Here is a 15,058-nt window from a genome sequence, read left to right on the forward strand (position 1 = left end):
TGACATACAGTATGGTGGCTTTCCTTAGCTGTACTTTTACTACGTCCTTTCTATTTATGTGTTTTTAAATTAGGCCATTCGCAAGCACCTAGGCATGTGATGTCAACTAACAGGGCATATATATATATATATATATATATATATATATATATATATATAGATAAGGGAAAAGTTTTTCATCTCATATTTTCTTTGAAGCAATGGAGCTGATCTCCTGCTCACATCCTCCCTCCTCCCCCATCTGCTCACCAGTAACATAGAGGTAACAAACCTCACCAGTATCAGTCGGGCGCAGGCTCTTGTTGACTCCTGCAGGTCATTTTGGAGGAGACATCAGACTGGAGAAGATGGCGCACTGGAAATGGACATCGCCTATAGCCATGTTCCTGATACTCCTCCCAGGTATGTCCCAAATGAAACTTAAAGGGATTATACAGCACTACAAAAACATAGCCTCTTTCTTCCAGAGACAGCACCACTCTTGTCTCTGGCACAGGTGCGGTTTGCAATTAGGCTCCATTCACTTCAATGGAACTGAGTAGCAGAACCACCCAAACTGGAGACAAGAGCGGTGCTGTCTCTGGAAGAAAGTGGTCATGTTTTTGTAGCGCTGGATAACCCCTTTAAGACAACATAAGATAGGAGAAGAATGTTCATTGAAGGTAGAAAATTTTGCACAGCTTATTCCTGCAATTTAACTTTATAGCCAAAGAGGTTGAAGCTTGGGAATGACGTTGGGAATAAACTAATGATTGCTGTGTACAGCAACCACTAAAGTAGGCTTAGGGTATACACACTTATCATTGACTTCAATGGAGGCTTTGTATGTAAAGAGCTCCCTCTAGTGGTGGCTGAAAAAAGCCAGAATGTTAGCTTTTGTGATGGGAGTGAAGGGATTCCATGCTCTATATAAGAAACCAGTTCTCTATAATAATGCAGTATACAAATGATCAGAATGGGATTTTGGACTTTCTGTTCCCATCATCCAATGAGGCAGTAGTGTTACAATGATATATAAGTTATAGATGGCGTCACAGATCTGTTGGCACAGTTAATAGATTTTGATGAAGAGTATTACTGAGCACAAGCAAAATCTATAAGGACGTCTCAGACATGTGCTGCCCCCTATAGGCAGAAGTGGATGTTGCGACATCAGCCTCCATACTTACTGACTATACTGGTAAATGGTATTATGTGTGACCCCTCCGCCCACACACACTTACGGCAGACTGATCACAGTGAGAGAATGTTTAACTATAATCTCTGTCTTCTTTTTTGAGAATATGACGGAAAGAGGAACAGGAAGCACCTGCCATCACTGTATATATTATGGGACCCTCCCTAGGGAGCGCACAACTGGTCTCATGTCACGCATCAACTTTTTTTTTTTTTTACTTTTTACTTAAAATATGAGCGTATTAATCTTTTTGCCAATCCATCTATTAATAACATCATATAAATAACATCTTAAAGGGAACCAATCAGAAAATAAAGTTTTAATTCCCAGACGTGCGGCAGAGAGGAGGCAGGTAGTCATCTGGGGAACCAAATCCATCCATTGGCTCCTATTAAAGCACAATCTCCAGAAATACTTACATGTCCTATTGACTAGTCTCATCTTATATCATGAGAAAACAGATGTACAGTACTTAAAGGGGTATTCTGCTCAAACATAACTTTTGATGCAACTTATCTTGCTGCCCATGTTGACACTAACAATTCCATCCAGGCTTGTTATTATCTATTCAGTCTCCTTTCCCCAGTTCTGAGATGCTGCTTTCTGCTGATGACACAAAAATTTGTGTGTGAGCTTTTTTCTCTACCTCTCCCTCCTCCCCCTCCCAACTGATGTAAACAAGCCCCTGACTGGCTGTATATGCAACATTGTAGCTTCTTTGTTATGCTGGGAGGGTTAATTACAGTGAGTTCAGCAGCCACTTGACCTCAGAATAACCCTCCCAGCATTACAAAGAAGCTACAATGTTACAGATAAAGCCTGCCAAGGACCAGTTTACTTCAGCTGTCTCAAAAGGGAGGGTGGGAGGAGGGGGAGACAGAGAGAGAAGATCAAACACAGATTTTTGTGTTTTCAGCAGAAACCAGCAGCTCAGAACTGGAGGAAGGAGACTGAATAGATAATAACAAGTATTGAAGGAATTGTTAGTCTCACCATGGGAAGTAACATAGCAAAACTTATGTTTGAGTGGAGTACCCCTTTAAGGTAGATGTGGAAAAACGCTGTTGAAGGATTCCCTGATAACTATTACAAAAAGGCTGGCTTCACATTGCCTTAAAATCCTGAAAAATGCCATGGCTAAACCGCCGGTGGCCAGATGTTAGCTGGAAGTCAGTGGAAGTTTATGATATGTCTTACACACATGGCGGTTTTTTTGGTGTGGCGTTTTCCTTTCCTCTCTAGTGTTTTTGAGGCAGTTTTTCCAAGATGCAGCATGCTGAGGGGGTGGCGTTTTTCTCCCATAGACTTCAATGGGATTTTTATGGTTGTCTCAAAACCACTTTTGCTGTCCAATATTTCTAAGTTCTTCTGTAGTGACTATAAGAACAATGGATAATTGATATGTGTTTCCATAGTTATATTCCAATGTAGGTGGACAGTATACATCTGATACAGATGTACATACAGCTATGGACAGTATATGTGTCTATAACAGCAGCTATGCATTGTCTTTCTACAGTTCCTGGCTGGGGTCTGGAATTGCAGTTTGTACCCACTTCTATATCCGTATACGTTGGAGAGGAGGCTACAATTCCCTGCAATTTCCATAGAGAGAACAATGAGAAAGTGGAGATCTCCTGGATCTGGTACTATAACACGGTGAACGAAGCAACCAAAAAGCTGAACAATGTGAGGGGTTATTTACCCGACACCTCCAAAAACCTCATCTTGCAGAATGTGAACAGAACTCACCGCGGGGTCTACCAGTGCGTCCTGAAAGCAGACAATAAAGTATATGAGTCCTGTGGAACCTATCTGAGAGTGAAGGGTAAGTGGGAGGCCAAGCATTAGGCCATAGAATAAGGTCATAGGATATCACTGACTGGTTGGGAATGATTTATGTCTGCGCCTATATTGAGGAGTCACTAGAATTGATATGACACTTTCCATATCAGTTCTCAGCACCATTCTTAAAGGGGTTATCCAGCGCTACAAAAACATGGCCGCTTTCTTCCAGAGACAGACCCACTCTTGTCTCCAGCTTGGGTGCAGGTTTTGCTGCTCGGTTCCATTGAAGTGAATGGAGCTTAATTGCAAACCGCACCTGAACTGGAGACAAGAGTTGTGTTGTCTCTGAAAGAAAGTGGACATGTTTTTGTAGCGCTGGATAACCCCTTTAAGCTTATATTGTGGACAATTCATATGTTACGTAAAAAGGATTTTTTGGTGGTCTCTCCCCTAAAACATGCATGTTATTGTTGGTGGGCAGTGCCATATGGGTGGGACATAACAGCCATGGTGCCCCATATCTCCACCCACATCAGCGCCATAGGCCCCGCCTCCTCCTCCGTATTATCAGAATGGGCCGACCAAGACGCCTAGGCCCCGCACCCTCTCATCTGGACTTCACAGAGGGGCAGCGCCTAGGACACTAGGTTGGCCCATTTTGATGACTCTGTGGAGGCGGCAGGGCCTACTGTGCCAATGTAGGCCAGGATATAGAGCTGTTAAGCCCCACCCATACTGCACTGTCCACCAACAATAACATGCATTTCTGAGGGGAGAGACCACCAAGAAATCCTTTATACAGTAAGTTATCAAATGTACAGAATATAAGCTGAGAATGGTCTAAGAACTCCTGATATGTAAAAAAAAAAAAAGGGGGGGGGGGGGGCGACGACAATATCACTTTAAGAGTTTGACATGTAAGCTTTCAATAAGCATCATGGGAAAAAAAAGGGACCACTGGACCACTCCAGTGTTATGGTGCGTTTACACACAGAGTTTTATCTGACAGATTATTGAAGCCAAAACCAGACTATAAATAGGAGACAGGTCATAAAGGGAAGACTGAGATTTCTCCTCTTTTCAAATCCATCCTAGCTTTGGCTTCAAAAATCTGTCAGGTAAACACACCAGGTGACAGGTGTTAAAAGCCACGCCCTTTTGTGTTAAACCACACCCACTTGTCAAAGACTGTGTCAAAAAACCTTGGCAAAAAATTGGTTGACATCCAGTGTTGTTGGAGCCATTTATGGCGATAACCTTCTGTGTTTTCCGTTTCAGATCCTCCTACGTTCCTATTCTTTAACATTGCAGAACGTACAAAAAACAGACTCATCACGGCCGAGGGAATCATACTATTCTTCTGTGCTATTATCCCGGGGACCTTCCTTCTGTACAGGGTAAGGATAGTGTTATATATTATGGCTACTAAAATTTTTATTTCAATCAATTTCTTTCTGGTTTCAGAAAGTTATACAGATCTGTAATTTCTTAACATTGTGTAAATGAAATCGACGTCACTGCAAAATGGACGTTGTGTACGTGAACTGCATTTGTCACAAATATGACAACTGCCAAAACTGGACCTTTTACTATTTGGAAATCTTAAAGGGATACTCTGGAGAAAAGATTCAGTATAACTTGTAAAATCTCTGTTAAGGAGTCCAGTGGGCGGTGTCACTCAGTGGCCTGGACTCTTTAGCCTGGAAACATCAGAGATTTCAATCAATAAATAAAGTTTAATTGAATCTTTTTCCATAAAGATATATATCAATCCACTCAGCTCCTTCTGCTTTAAAACATGATGCTGAAGCTTAGGTAGCATTTTATTGGTAACGGGTTCCCTATAAAGATAATATATAACCTTGTAGGTGGAGATTTAGCAAACATGGTGTAAAGTTGCCCCTAGCAACCAATCAGATTCCACCTTTCATTCCTCACAGACTCTTTGGAAAATGAAAGGTGGAATCTGATTGGTTGCTAGGGGCAACTGAGCCAGTTTCACTTTACACCATGTTTGATGTGTGGATTCATCCCCCTGGAAGAAGAAGCCATGAAAGGGCAAACATGCGCTACATACTTGTATTTTTTTGGTTCTGAGTAAAGGAAAAACCTCACTTTGTGACTTTTTCTTCTATTACACTGCTTTAGTATACGGTATAATAGTGGGCGGGACTTATCAGGAGGGGGAGGGCCCATGAGACCTGATGCATTTACTATAGCCTTTGCCAGTTGGTGTATATTGTAGCCGAAATCTACATGAGCTCATAGCTGCGGCATGTGGCACATGGACATTTATAGATATAAGGTTATTACAGGAGACTCTTAAAGGGGTACTCCCAGGAAAATCTTTTTCTTTCAAATCAACTGGTTTCAGAAAGTTATTTTCATTTTTAATTTACTTCTATTTAAAAAAAAAAAATCTTACATTTTTCCATACTTATCAGCTGCTGTATGTCCTGCAGTAAGTGGTGTTTTATTTTCAGTCAGACACAGTGCTCTCTGCTGCCACCTCTGTCTGAGACAGGAACTGTCCAGAGCAGGAGAGGTTTTCTGTGGGGATTTGCTGTTGCTCTGGACAGTTCATACCATGGACAGAGGTGGCAGCAAAGAGCACTGTGTCAGACTGGAAAGAAAACACCACTTCATGCAGGACATACAGCAGCTGAAAAGTACTGGAAGACTGGAGATTTTTAAAAAGAAGTAAGTTACAAATCTATATAACTTTATGAAACTAGTTGAATTGAAAGAAAAAGATTTTTGTCAGAGTACCCCTTTAAGGGAGACTGGGGTCCCTGCAGTGGCATAGCATGGGTTGGCAGTGCATGGGGCAAGGCGAAGTATGTGCTCCTCCTGATCCCTCCCTTGATTTCTATAGTATTGTAGTTAATCCCTCTATTATTGTAGTTATCCTCCCCACCCACCCCGCTGAATGCCCCTATTATTGCAGTTCTTGTAGTTAAAGGGGTATCCTGGTAACAAAAACAATACTCTAAACAATCCCCCTTCCCAATACCACCCTATGTCTAATATACATGAATAACCTATCTTGCACCCTATTCCTGTTTTTTTTTCTCATTCTTATCAGCTCTGGATGTCTAAAATCTTCTACTCTGGGTCCACTCTGACCACACTCAGCTCCCTCTTCCTCTGTAGTCACAGGACATGTGATCTCCTCTCTGGGAGCGGGGTTAGCTGTCTATTGACTTGGTAACCCGACCCCCAGGAGACATAATCTACATCATCTCCATGCACCTATGCTGCTTCCATTGACTTACATCTGTCCCTGAGCCTATGTTTCTGTAAAATGAAAAGTTATATTTCTATCTTTGCTAGAAGCATAATTATACATGAACCCCCTTTAGTTTTCCACAATATTAAGACAATTCTCCCCATTCCTGTCTTATAGCGATGTCACCAAGCTGAAGCGTACAAGCGTACATGGGAAGCTTATTCCACGGCAGCCAGAGCCACCAGTAATGATTACACGCCCCTGACCGTTGTTCAGCTGTTGTCAATCGAAGGGGCACGTACCACAATGTAGAACAGCCTCATTATAGCAGCATTATCGTCCTTCTGCCCGACGGTCTTCTTTATTGCCTACGTGCCTTCATCACTGTCACTGGGAGGACACATCATGATCACTTTATTGGACAAGGCCCCTTCTTACATACAGATTGCCTAGTCAAAGCCAAGGACAGTTCCATTTGACAACTGGAAAACATGGGTATAGCCTATGGCCTATGGCTGTATCCATGTTTCCCAGGACTCCCTAGGGCTGCATCCAACTTCTTCAGCCACCAGTAATCAAATGCCAAGATTTCGGGTTCAGGTAAACCTGACTGTGCCTGAGATTCGCACATCTTTAGAGAGCCCACCATGAGACCCACCATGTCCATGCGTTACACAGCCAGGCTATTGATAGAATTGAGAAATATGTAATAGCTGATTTGTCCACTGGGGGGTGCTGAAGGGCAATTGAACACCTTACTGTCAAACACTGTGCTAACCGCTTTATGTGGCTCCCGACTTGTGTGACTATATATATCGCTGTCTTTACATTTAAAGGGGTTATCCAGCGCTACAAAAACATGGCCACTTTTCCCCTCTCTTGTCTCCAGATTGGGTGTGGTTTGGAACTCAGTTCCATTGAAGTAAATGGAGCTTAATTGCAAACCACACCTGAACTAAAGACAAGAGAGGGGGGAAAGTGGCCATGTTTTTGTAGTGCTGGAGAACCCCTTTAAGCATTGCTGCCTCTCTCTTTAGACCTCCATACTTGTGCCAATGACAAAGAAATAAAAAAAAGTGCCTTCTTTTTATTGTTTTCTGTGAATTTATTTTCTTTGGAGGAATTCTATCAATAAATCCTGGTCTCTTTCATAGCGCCTGCTTTGTTACCTGTACAAAATCTAAGGAAATCTGACCAGGTCTGAAGTTATACATATGGGAATGGCGGTCTGCTGTGTATGCATGTATTCTGGAGAGAGGGATGTGAGAGACATTGCCAGACCCCGGTGACCGCTTATCTCTCTGAGAACAAAGGAAATCAAACATGGTGAATGATAACTTGACAATATTTTGTCAAAAACATGGCCACTTTTTCCCCTCTCTTGTCTCCAGATTGGGTGGGGTTTGGAACTCGGTTCTATTGAAGTAAATGGAGCTTAGTTGCAAACCACACCTGAACTGAAGACAAGAGAGGGGGAAAAGTGGCCATGTTTTTGTAGCGCTGGATAGCCCCTTTAAGCATTGCTTCCTCTCTCTTTAGACATCCATACATGTGCTGTGTATGCATGTACTGTATTCTGGAGAGAAGGTTGTGAGAAAGACATTGCCAGACCCCGGTGACCGTTTATCTCTCTGAGAACAAAGGAAATCAAACATGTTGAATGACAACTTGACAATATTTTTAGATGTGGCTAAAGGTGCTGTAAAAATAAAAGTAAAAAAGAAGCCATACTCCCCCTGCCCTGATCTCTACAGCTGCTTTTCTGATGGCTCCAGATCCTTGCTGCTATTGGCTATTTCCTGTTGTCGCACCAGGAACTCCCTGCTAAGCCAGTCACTGACCACAGTGATGACCCATCCCAGCCAGTGACAGGTTAAGTGGGCAGTTCCTGCAGGGATAATATTTTTGTGCAGCTGGAATACCTCTTTAATGCTGCATTCACACAGAACGATAATTCGCCCAATCAGATGCTGACGACAGATTATCTGCCAAAGATTTGAAGCCAAACCCAGGAACAGACTCTAATCAGAGAACAGGTCATAAAGGAAAGACTGAATTTCTTCTCTTTTTAAATCCACTCCTGGGTTTGGCTTCAAATCTTTGGCAGATAATCTGGTCAGATCTGTTGGTGGAATAGGACCTTTAGCCTATCTCGCACATAGGTTAAATCGGTGAACGACTGTTTACACGGAACGATCTGCTAATTTTTCGCGAACGACCAACGACGATTTTGAGAACATGTTCAGAGATCAAAATGTACGATTTCTCACTCGTTGCTTGATCGTTCGCTGCGTTTACACGTACGATTATCGTACGAATTCGATCGTTATCGTGCACATTTGCGCGATAATCGTTCCGTGTAAACGCAGCATAAAGTTGATTAATGATATCAAAGAACAACTTAGAATCTTGGCTGACAGTAACACTTCTGGTAGCCATATATTATCTCCTGTTTTCACATTTCCTTACATTACCTCCTCTATAATCCAGGGGCCCTAAAAAGTGCTACACAATAATTGGCCAAGGATGCCGATGTCTTTTACCAACCCAATCTTACCATTTTCTTTACCAGAAGGTTCCTGCAAGGGTTGGAGATTAATGGATTCCCTTCGCTGAAGCTTGAAGGATACTTCCATCTCAGCTTGTCATCCCCTATCCCATGTCAGTAATTCCCAAATGTGTTTGAGGCCGTTTAGGTCTGACAAATGTTTCAGAGAGTTGACCTCTCGTTCATATAGAATAAGCACCCCATTCATTGCGGGGATGGTTCCTACCCTGTTCTCGGGTTCATGGGGGTCCCGATGCTTGGTGGTCCTATAGATAGGAGAATACACAATAAATTAAAGGGGTAGTGCAGCGGTAAAAAATTATTCACAGAATAACACACATTACAAAGTTATACAACTTTGTAATGTATGTTATGTCTGTGAACGGCCCCCTTCCCCGTGTCCCACCACCCCCACCCGTGTACCTGGAAGTGTAGTGCATTATACATACCTGATCCCTGTCGACACGCGTCCGCCATCTTGTGCCAAACGTCATCTTCGGCCGGCCGGCCCAAACTCCTCCGATCTTCCCGAGTGTCGGCTGCCTTCTGCCGCATCATCAGCTGCTCAGCCGCGATTGGCTGAGCATAACTGTGCAGAAGGCAGCCGGCACTCGGGAAGATCGGAGGTGTTCGGGCCGGCCAAAGATGACGTTTGGCACAAGATGGCGGACGGGCGCGACACGGATCAGGTAATGTATAATGCACTACACTTCCGGGTACACGGGCGGGGGTGGTGGGACACGGAAAGGGGGCCGTTCACAGACATAACATACATTACAAAGTTGTATAACTTTGTAATGTGTGTTATTCTGTGAATAATTTTTTACCGCCGCACTACCCCTTTAAAGCCCATTTTTTTCCTGGTTTCCACCTTGGAGTTCACCAAGGAGCACTGTCATCCAATTTCCTATTGATGTCATTGGAGTGAATTAGTATGTGAGAATAGCCTCATACAGAAGTAACCCGAACCAATGGAGACTTACCCGTCCCCATAGAAAACGCAGGGACATTCGGACATACTGAGGATGGAAGAGAAAACTGTTGGCTGAACAATCATTTTGATGGTCTATGGGCATCCTTATATGTATCACTTTAGCCAACCAGTACTGTACCGCTGCTCTGTACTGGCGAGGAGCAAGACCCCCAGTACAGCTATCTACCGATGGTGTCTAATCTTTTTGGATTCTGCTTTGGACAGTATCAGATAGTTTTCTTCCTTTTGGGGTGAATATTAGACACCGGGGGGAGAATTATCAAACATGGTGTAAAGTGAAACTGGCCCAGTTGCCCCTAGCAACCAATCAGATTCCACCTTTCATTCCTCACAGACTCTTTGGAAAATGAAAGGTGGAATCTGATTGGTTGCTAGGGGCAACTGAGCCAGTTTCACTTTACACCATGTTTTTTTTTTTTTCTTCCATAATAGACCCACTACCCCCCCCCCCCCCCTCCCCCCTCACATTCCCCCTGGCACGGCCAAAAAAAAACCTAGAATACTTAACTAGAATACTTAAAATTATAACTCCTTCCAAAACTTCCAGGTAGATTTAAACCGTTTTTCAGCCTTCTTGGATGATTTGGATGATAATTTCTCATAACTCAGAATTTTACTAACTACCCTTCCCCACTCCTCGTAAGGAGGGGGGAGGTCATCAATCCAATGCCTAGCAATAAGGTACCCCCCTCCCCATCATCCGTGATCCCCCCCAAAATTACCTCAACAGATGTTAAGTGTAATTCTTTATTGAGACAGGACTCCACATGAACCATAACCCTTCCCCAGAATTCCTGCACTCTGGGACAGAACCAGACAAGATGTACAAGGTCAGCCCCCGGCAGACCACATTTGTTGCAGCACAGGGATCCCCTTTTCCCAAACTTAGAAATAATCTTTGGAGTATAGTAGAGCCAATAGAACAGCTTAAAATGTATCACCCTATGTGCCATTCCAACTGACCCCCTAGCTAAGTTAAATAGTCAGTTCCCAGATCTCATCCGGGATCCGTCCCAAGGTCTCCTCCCACCTAGCCCTGACCTTAAGTAATTGGGGGACTGAGTATTCGCTAACCAATAGCCTATATATCTTTGTGAGTATTTTTTTCCCCCCGCCACCCTCCTGAATACACTCAATACTTTACACCATGTTTGATAAATCTCCCCCTTTGTGTTCATCTCAGCCCCAAAACATCATTTACTAGGACCCCCTCCCCCCCCTTTAATTACAAGTTTACAAGATTTACAAGAGTTTACAAGATGTTTGCAGCAGTCGTCAGAAATACTGATTAAGTCCCAAAGACTAGGCTAAGCACTGTTGGAGCTTCTGACTGGCCTTGAAGACTCACTTATAGGTGGTGCTATTTGGCTAGATTGTGTCATCTCTTTGAGCCAGAGCCGCTCTCTTCATTGTGTGAACTGACAGGGTTTCCTACGGCCCCAATACATTGAATTGCAGCCACAGAAAACTGACATGTCAATTCTTTGCGGGTCCAGATGGGATCCCGGCCGGGATCCCATAGAAATGTAGGCAATGTTCCACACTGCATAAAGCACGCCTGTTGTTGCCGATGGCAACAACGGCCGTGCATTTACGTAGTGTGAACATAGCCTAAGGATCCTATTACACAAAGCGATTTTTAACGATAACGACTAATGATAAACTATCGCAAATGAGATTGTTTATCGTTAACCTGAAATCGTTCACCATATTACACAGAGCGATAATCGTTAGATACGATATGTATTATGATCGTTATTGCGATCGTTTATTCCTTCTGATCTCAGGAAAACAATGAACAATGTGCAATTACACTGAACGATTAGTGAAAAAATGGGGAACTTGAGCGAACGAACGTGGAATTACAGCGAACGATTAACGATAATTTTAGGTTCAGATCTAAATCAATGATCAATGATATACGAACGATTTTTCGATCGTTGCCTGCAATCACACAGAACGATTATCGTTTAATTTGAACGATATAACGATTTTTCACACGATAATCGTCCCATGTAATAGGGCCCTAAGTATGGAAACCCTCTGGTGTGTGGGGAGGATGGGGCGATGGGCGGGAGATTTAAAGCAGAAGTCCGGCCAGGCCCATTTTCTTAGTTTCTTAGCATTTTTCGTGTGCTGGGGATGATAAAAGAAATAAAGTTCTCTTACCTCCCCGGCCCCAGTGCTGGTGGCTGCATACCGCTGCTCTGCTCCCTGGCCTCTTCCTTGTCTGAGCGGTGACTTGAGGTCCGCTCAGCAGCCATAGTGGGGTCCCGCCTCGCCGCTGACTGATTGTGCGGACCTCACACGTCACGACCTGAGTCACTGCTCAGATCAGGAAGCGGCCAGGGACCCTGACACCGGATCAGCTATATGCAGCCACCAGCGCTGGAGCGGGGAGGTGAGAGCATGTAAGAGCCCATAAGTTGGTCTTCTTGATCTTGATCTTCTGAACTTTTTAGGTACTACATACATATCAATTTTATTTGTGGTTTATGTTTTCACTGGTTTGTGCCATAGTGTTTTTGCTCTAGACCGAGGATGGGGTACCTTCCGCCCTACAGTTGTGGCAAAACTACAATTCCCATTATGATGGGAATTGTAGTTTTGCCACAGCTGGAGGGCCGCAGGTTCCCCATCCCTGCCTTATACCCTCCACAGACCGGGATCCACCCTAGTGTGCAATTGATCCTAATCCATCTCTTCGCTCTTATTGCCGGCCAATGAGTCTGTGTAATCTCCAGCTCCTTCTACATCTGGGCTTTTCTAATACAGCTCAGTAACGCTTTGTCTTCCATGTTTTGTCTACAGAAACGTTGGGAAAATTTGAATTCAATGTCTTTGAAGGAAGCGGAAGGAGAGAATCTCTATGAGGTAAGGATGTATCAGATTGCAAAGACAAGACAAGAAACAGACATTGCACTTGAAGGGGTAGTCCAGAAAACACCATGTCATACACCCCATGAGTGAATATTACGTTAATAGAAGAAGGTGCTCTGTCCAGGATCCTCATTTCTTGGCCAGAACAGAGAGGGCATACAAAGAATGCCTCTAGTCATGGAGGACTTGTCCTGTCTGCATTTACCAGACATCCCATTGATGTTTATTGGCACAATGTAATGTGGTGGTACTGCAGGGAAATTGCATACTTAATATCCGATCAGTTTATTGTGTAGGGACCCTTTTAACAAGCAGGGATTACCCCTTAAAGGGGTACTCCGAAGATTTTTGTTTGTTTAGATCAACTGGTATCAGAAATTTTTACAGATTACTTCCATTTAAAAATCTCCATTCTTCCAGTACTTATCAGCTACTATATATCCTGCAGAAAGTGATATATTCTTACATAGTGCTCTCTGCTGCCACCTCTGGCCATGTCAGGAACTGTCCAGAGCAACAGTGGTTTTTTTATGGGATTTCTCTGGACAGTTTCTGACATGGACAGAGGTGGCAGCAGAGAGCACTGTGTCAGACTGGAAAGAATAACGGGATAAGACAGGGTCACCATTAAAGGGGTATCCCCATCTCATCCCCTATCCATAGTTCAGCTGAGGTCCAGCTTCATGCTGCTATCCACTATACTCCTATCTGAATTATTTGAAGGGCATGTTATAGACCTGGATGAGCGGATGGGATTTCTGTCTATACCTGAATACGGGGGACCTTGTTGGATTCGTCACTGAAACTCTATTAATAATAATGTATCTGGTATTTTAAAGGGACTTAACTTGGAGGATTGTTCAATGTATGAAGACATCTCCCGTGGCCTACAAGCCACCTACGAAGATGTGGGCACCTTGCGAGTAACAGACATTCAGCTGGAGAAACCCTGACTCCTGTCATCTGTATTGGAGCGATCCCAGCCGCATGGGGTAACCCCATCAGAACAACTGTAAGGACATCACGGGTGTCTGCAGAACCACCACAACCACACATCTCCGTCTTGTGTTTGTACCATTATATTATGTACAGCTTTGCCTTATTTGTAGTGTTTGTAAAGTGTAATATAGTCAATGTAACCTTAGTGGATTTACCCAAAATGGTAGCTATAAGGGGTTGTCCACATATTGGTATAGAATTCAAAGAGGGCAATATTCTGCTCAAAGTCCTTGTCTCTTGTCCAGAGTGATGAGTGGAGGACCTGTCCTGTCTTGCATTAGGGTATGTGCACACTAAGGAAAAGGTGAGGAATTGAAGAGGAATCTTTGGGGATTCTGCTAGAGGAATCCTATAGAAGTCAATGGGGGCTTAAATTCCGCTTGCATTCTGCTTGAATTCTGCTTGCATTCTGCTTGAATTCTGCTTCAATTCCTCGAGAATTGCTCAGTGTGCACATACCCTTAGGGCGGGTTCACACTACGGAATTCTCGCGGACAATGTCCGCGGAATTCCGTCCGCTGTCCGCCCGCACATCTGGGCGCCTTTCCGCCGGCCCCATAGACACCATTCTATGGGCCGGCGTATTCCGCTATACGCTGAAAGAAGTGTCATGTCACTTCTTTGCGCGGGTTCACACTACAGAATTCTCGCGGACAATGTCAGCGGAATTCCGTCAGCTGTCCGCCCGCACGGGCACGCGCTTTTCCGCCGGCTCCATAGACACCATTCTATGGGCCGGCGTATTCCGCGATCCGCTAAAAGAAGTGACATGACACTTCTTTCAGCGTATAGCGGAATACGCCGGCCCATAGAATGGTGTTTATGGGGCCGGCGGAAAGGAGCCCAGATGTGCGGGCGGACAGCTGACGGAATTCCGCGGACATTGTCCGCGAGAATTCCGTAGTGTGAACCCGCCCTTACAGAGGGAACCTATTCATTTGAATGAGCACTGTGTAATACTTTGTTTCCCCTATGGTGGTGCTGTAGGAAAACTGAACACCCACTGTCTGGTTTTTCCATAGACGAGCAGGGTGAAACTTTATGACCATTTTATTATCAAGAAACCCTTTAATCAAATAAGTATGGAGTATGGAGACCCCCTTTAAGGGTTTAAAGGAAAACTTCCGGTACGTTTCAGCTGCTGTAGTGAAATTTTCTTTCCAGTCTGACACAGTGCTCTCTGCTGCCACCTCTGTCCATGTCAAGGACTGTCCAGAGCAGGACAGGTTTTCTATGGGGATTTACTACTGCTCTGGATAGTTCCTGACATGGACAGAGGTGGCAGCAGAGAGCACTGTGTCACACTGAAGAGAATATACCACTTCCTGCAGGACATACAGCAGCTGATAAATACTGGAAGAGTGAAGATTTCTTAATTGAAGCAATTTACTCTCAGAACCTGTGCCGCATAGTCATTGGCGTATAACACAGTTGTGTCATCTC

At 43.9% G+C, this 15,058-nt stretch overlaps 1 protein-coding gene across 2 annotated transcripts; it reads left to right on the forward strand.

Moving 5' to 3' along the window:
* The first annotated feature begins 287 nt into the window (after positions 1-287).
* On the forward strand, positions 288-14,093 carry CD79A (CD79a molecule). Of its 2 annotated transcripts, XM_069947509.1 has the most exons (5): positions 288-402; positions 2,697-3,005; positions 4,244-4,362; positions 12,548-12,610; positions 13,456-14,093. In XM_069947509.1, the coding sequence occupies exons 1-5, from the start codon at positions 348-350 to the stop codon at positions 13,567-13,569; spliced, it is 660 nt and encodes a 219-aa protein (XP_069803610.1). In that variant the 5' UTR covers positions 288-347; the 3' UTR covers positions 13,570-14,093. The 2 variants fall into 2 exon arrangements, with proteins under 2 accessions (XP_069803610.1, XP_069803611.1); XM_069947510.1 differs by lacking the exons at positions 12,548-12,610; positions 13,456-14,093 and adding an exon at positions 6,372-7,102.
* The last annotated feature ends 965 nt before the right edge of the window (positions 14,094-15,058 follow it).

Source organism: Dendropsophus ebraccatus, chromosome 12 (assembly GCF_027789765.1).
Source record: "Dendropsophus ebraccatus isolate aDenEbr1 chromosome 12, aDenEbr1.pat, whole genome shotgun sequence".
In the NCBI taxonomy this organism is placed as follows: domain Eukaryota; kingdom Metazoa; phylum Chordata; class Amphibia; order Anura; family Hylidae; genus Dendropsophus; species Dendropsophus ebraccatus.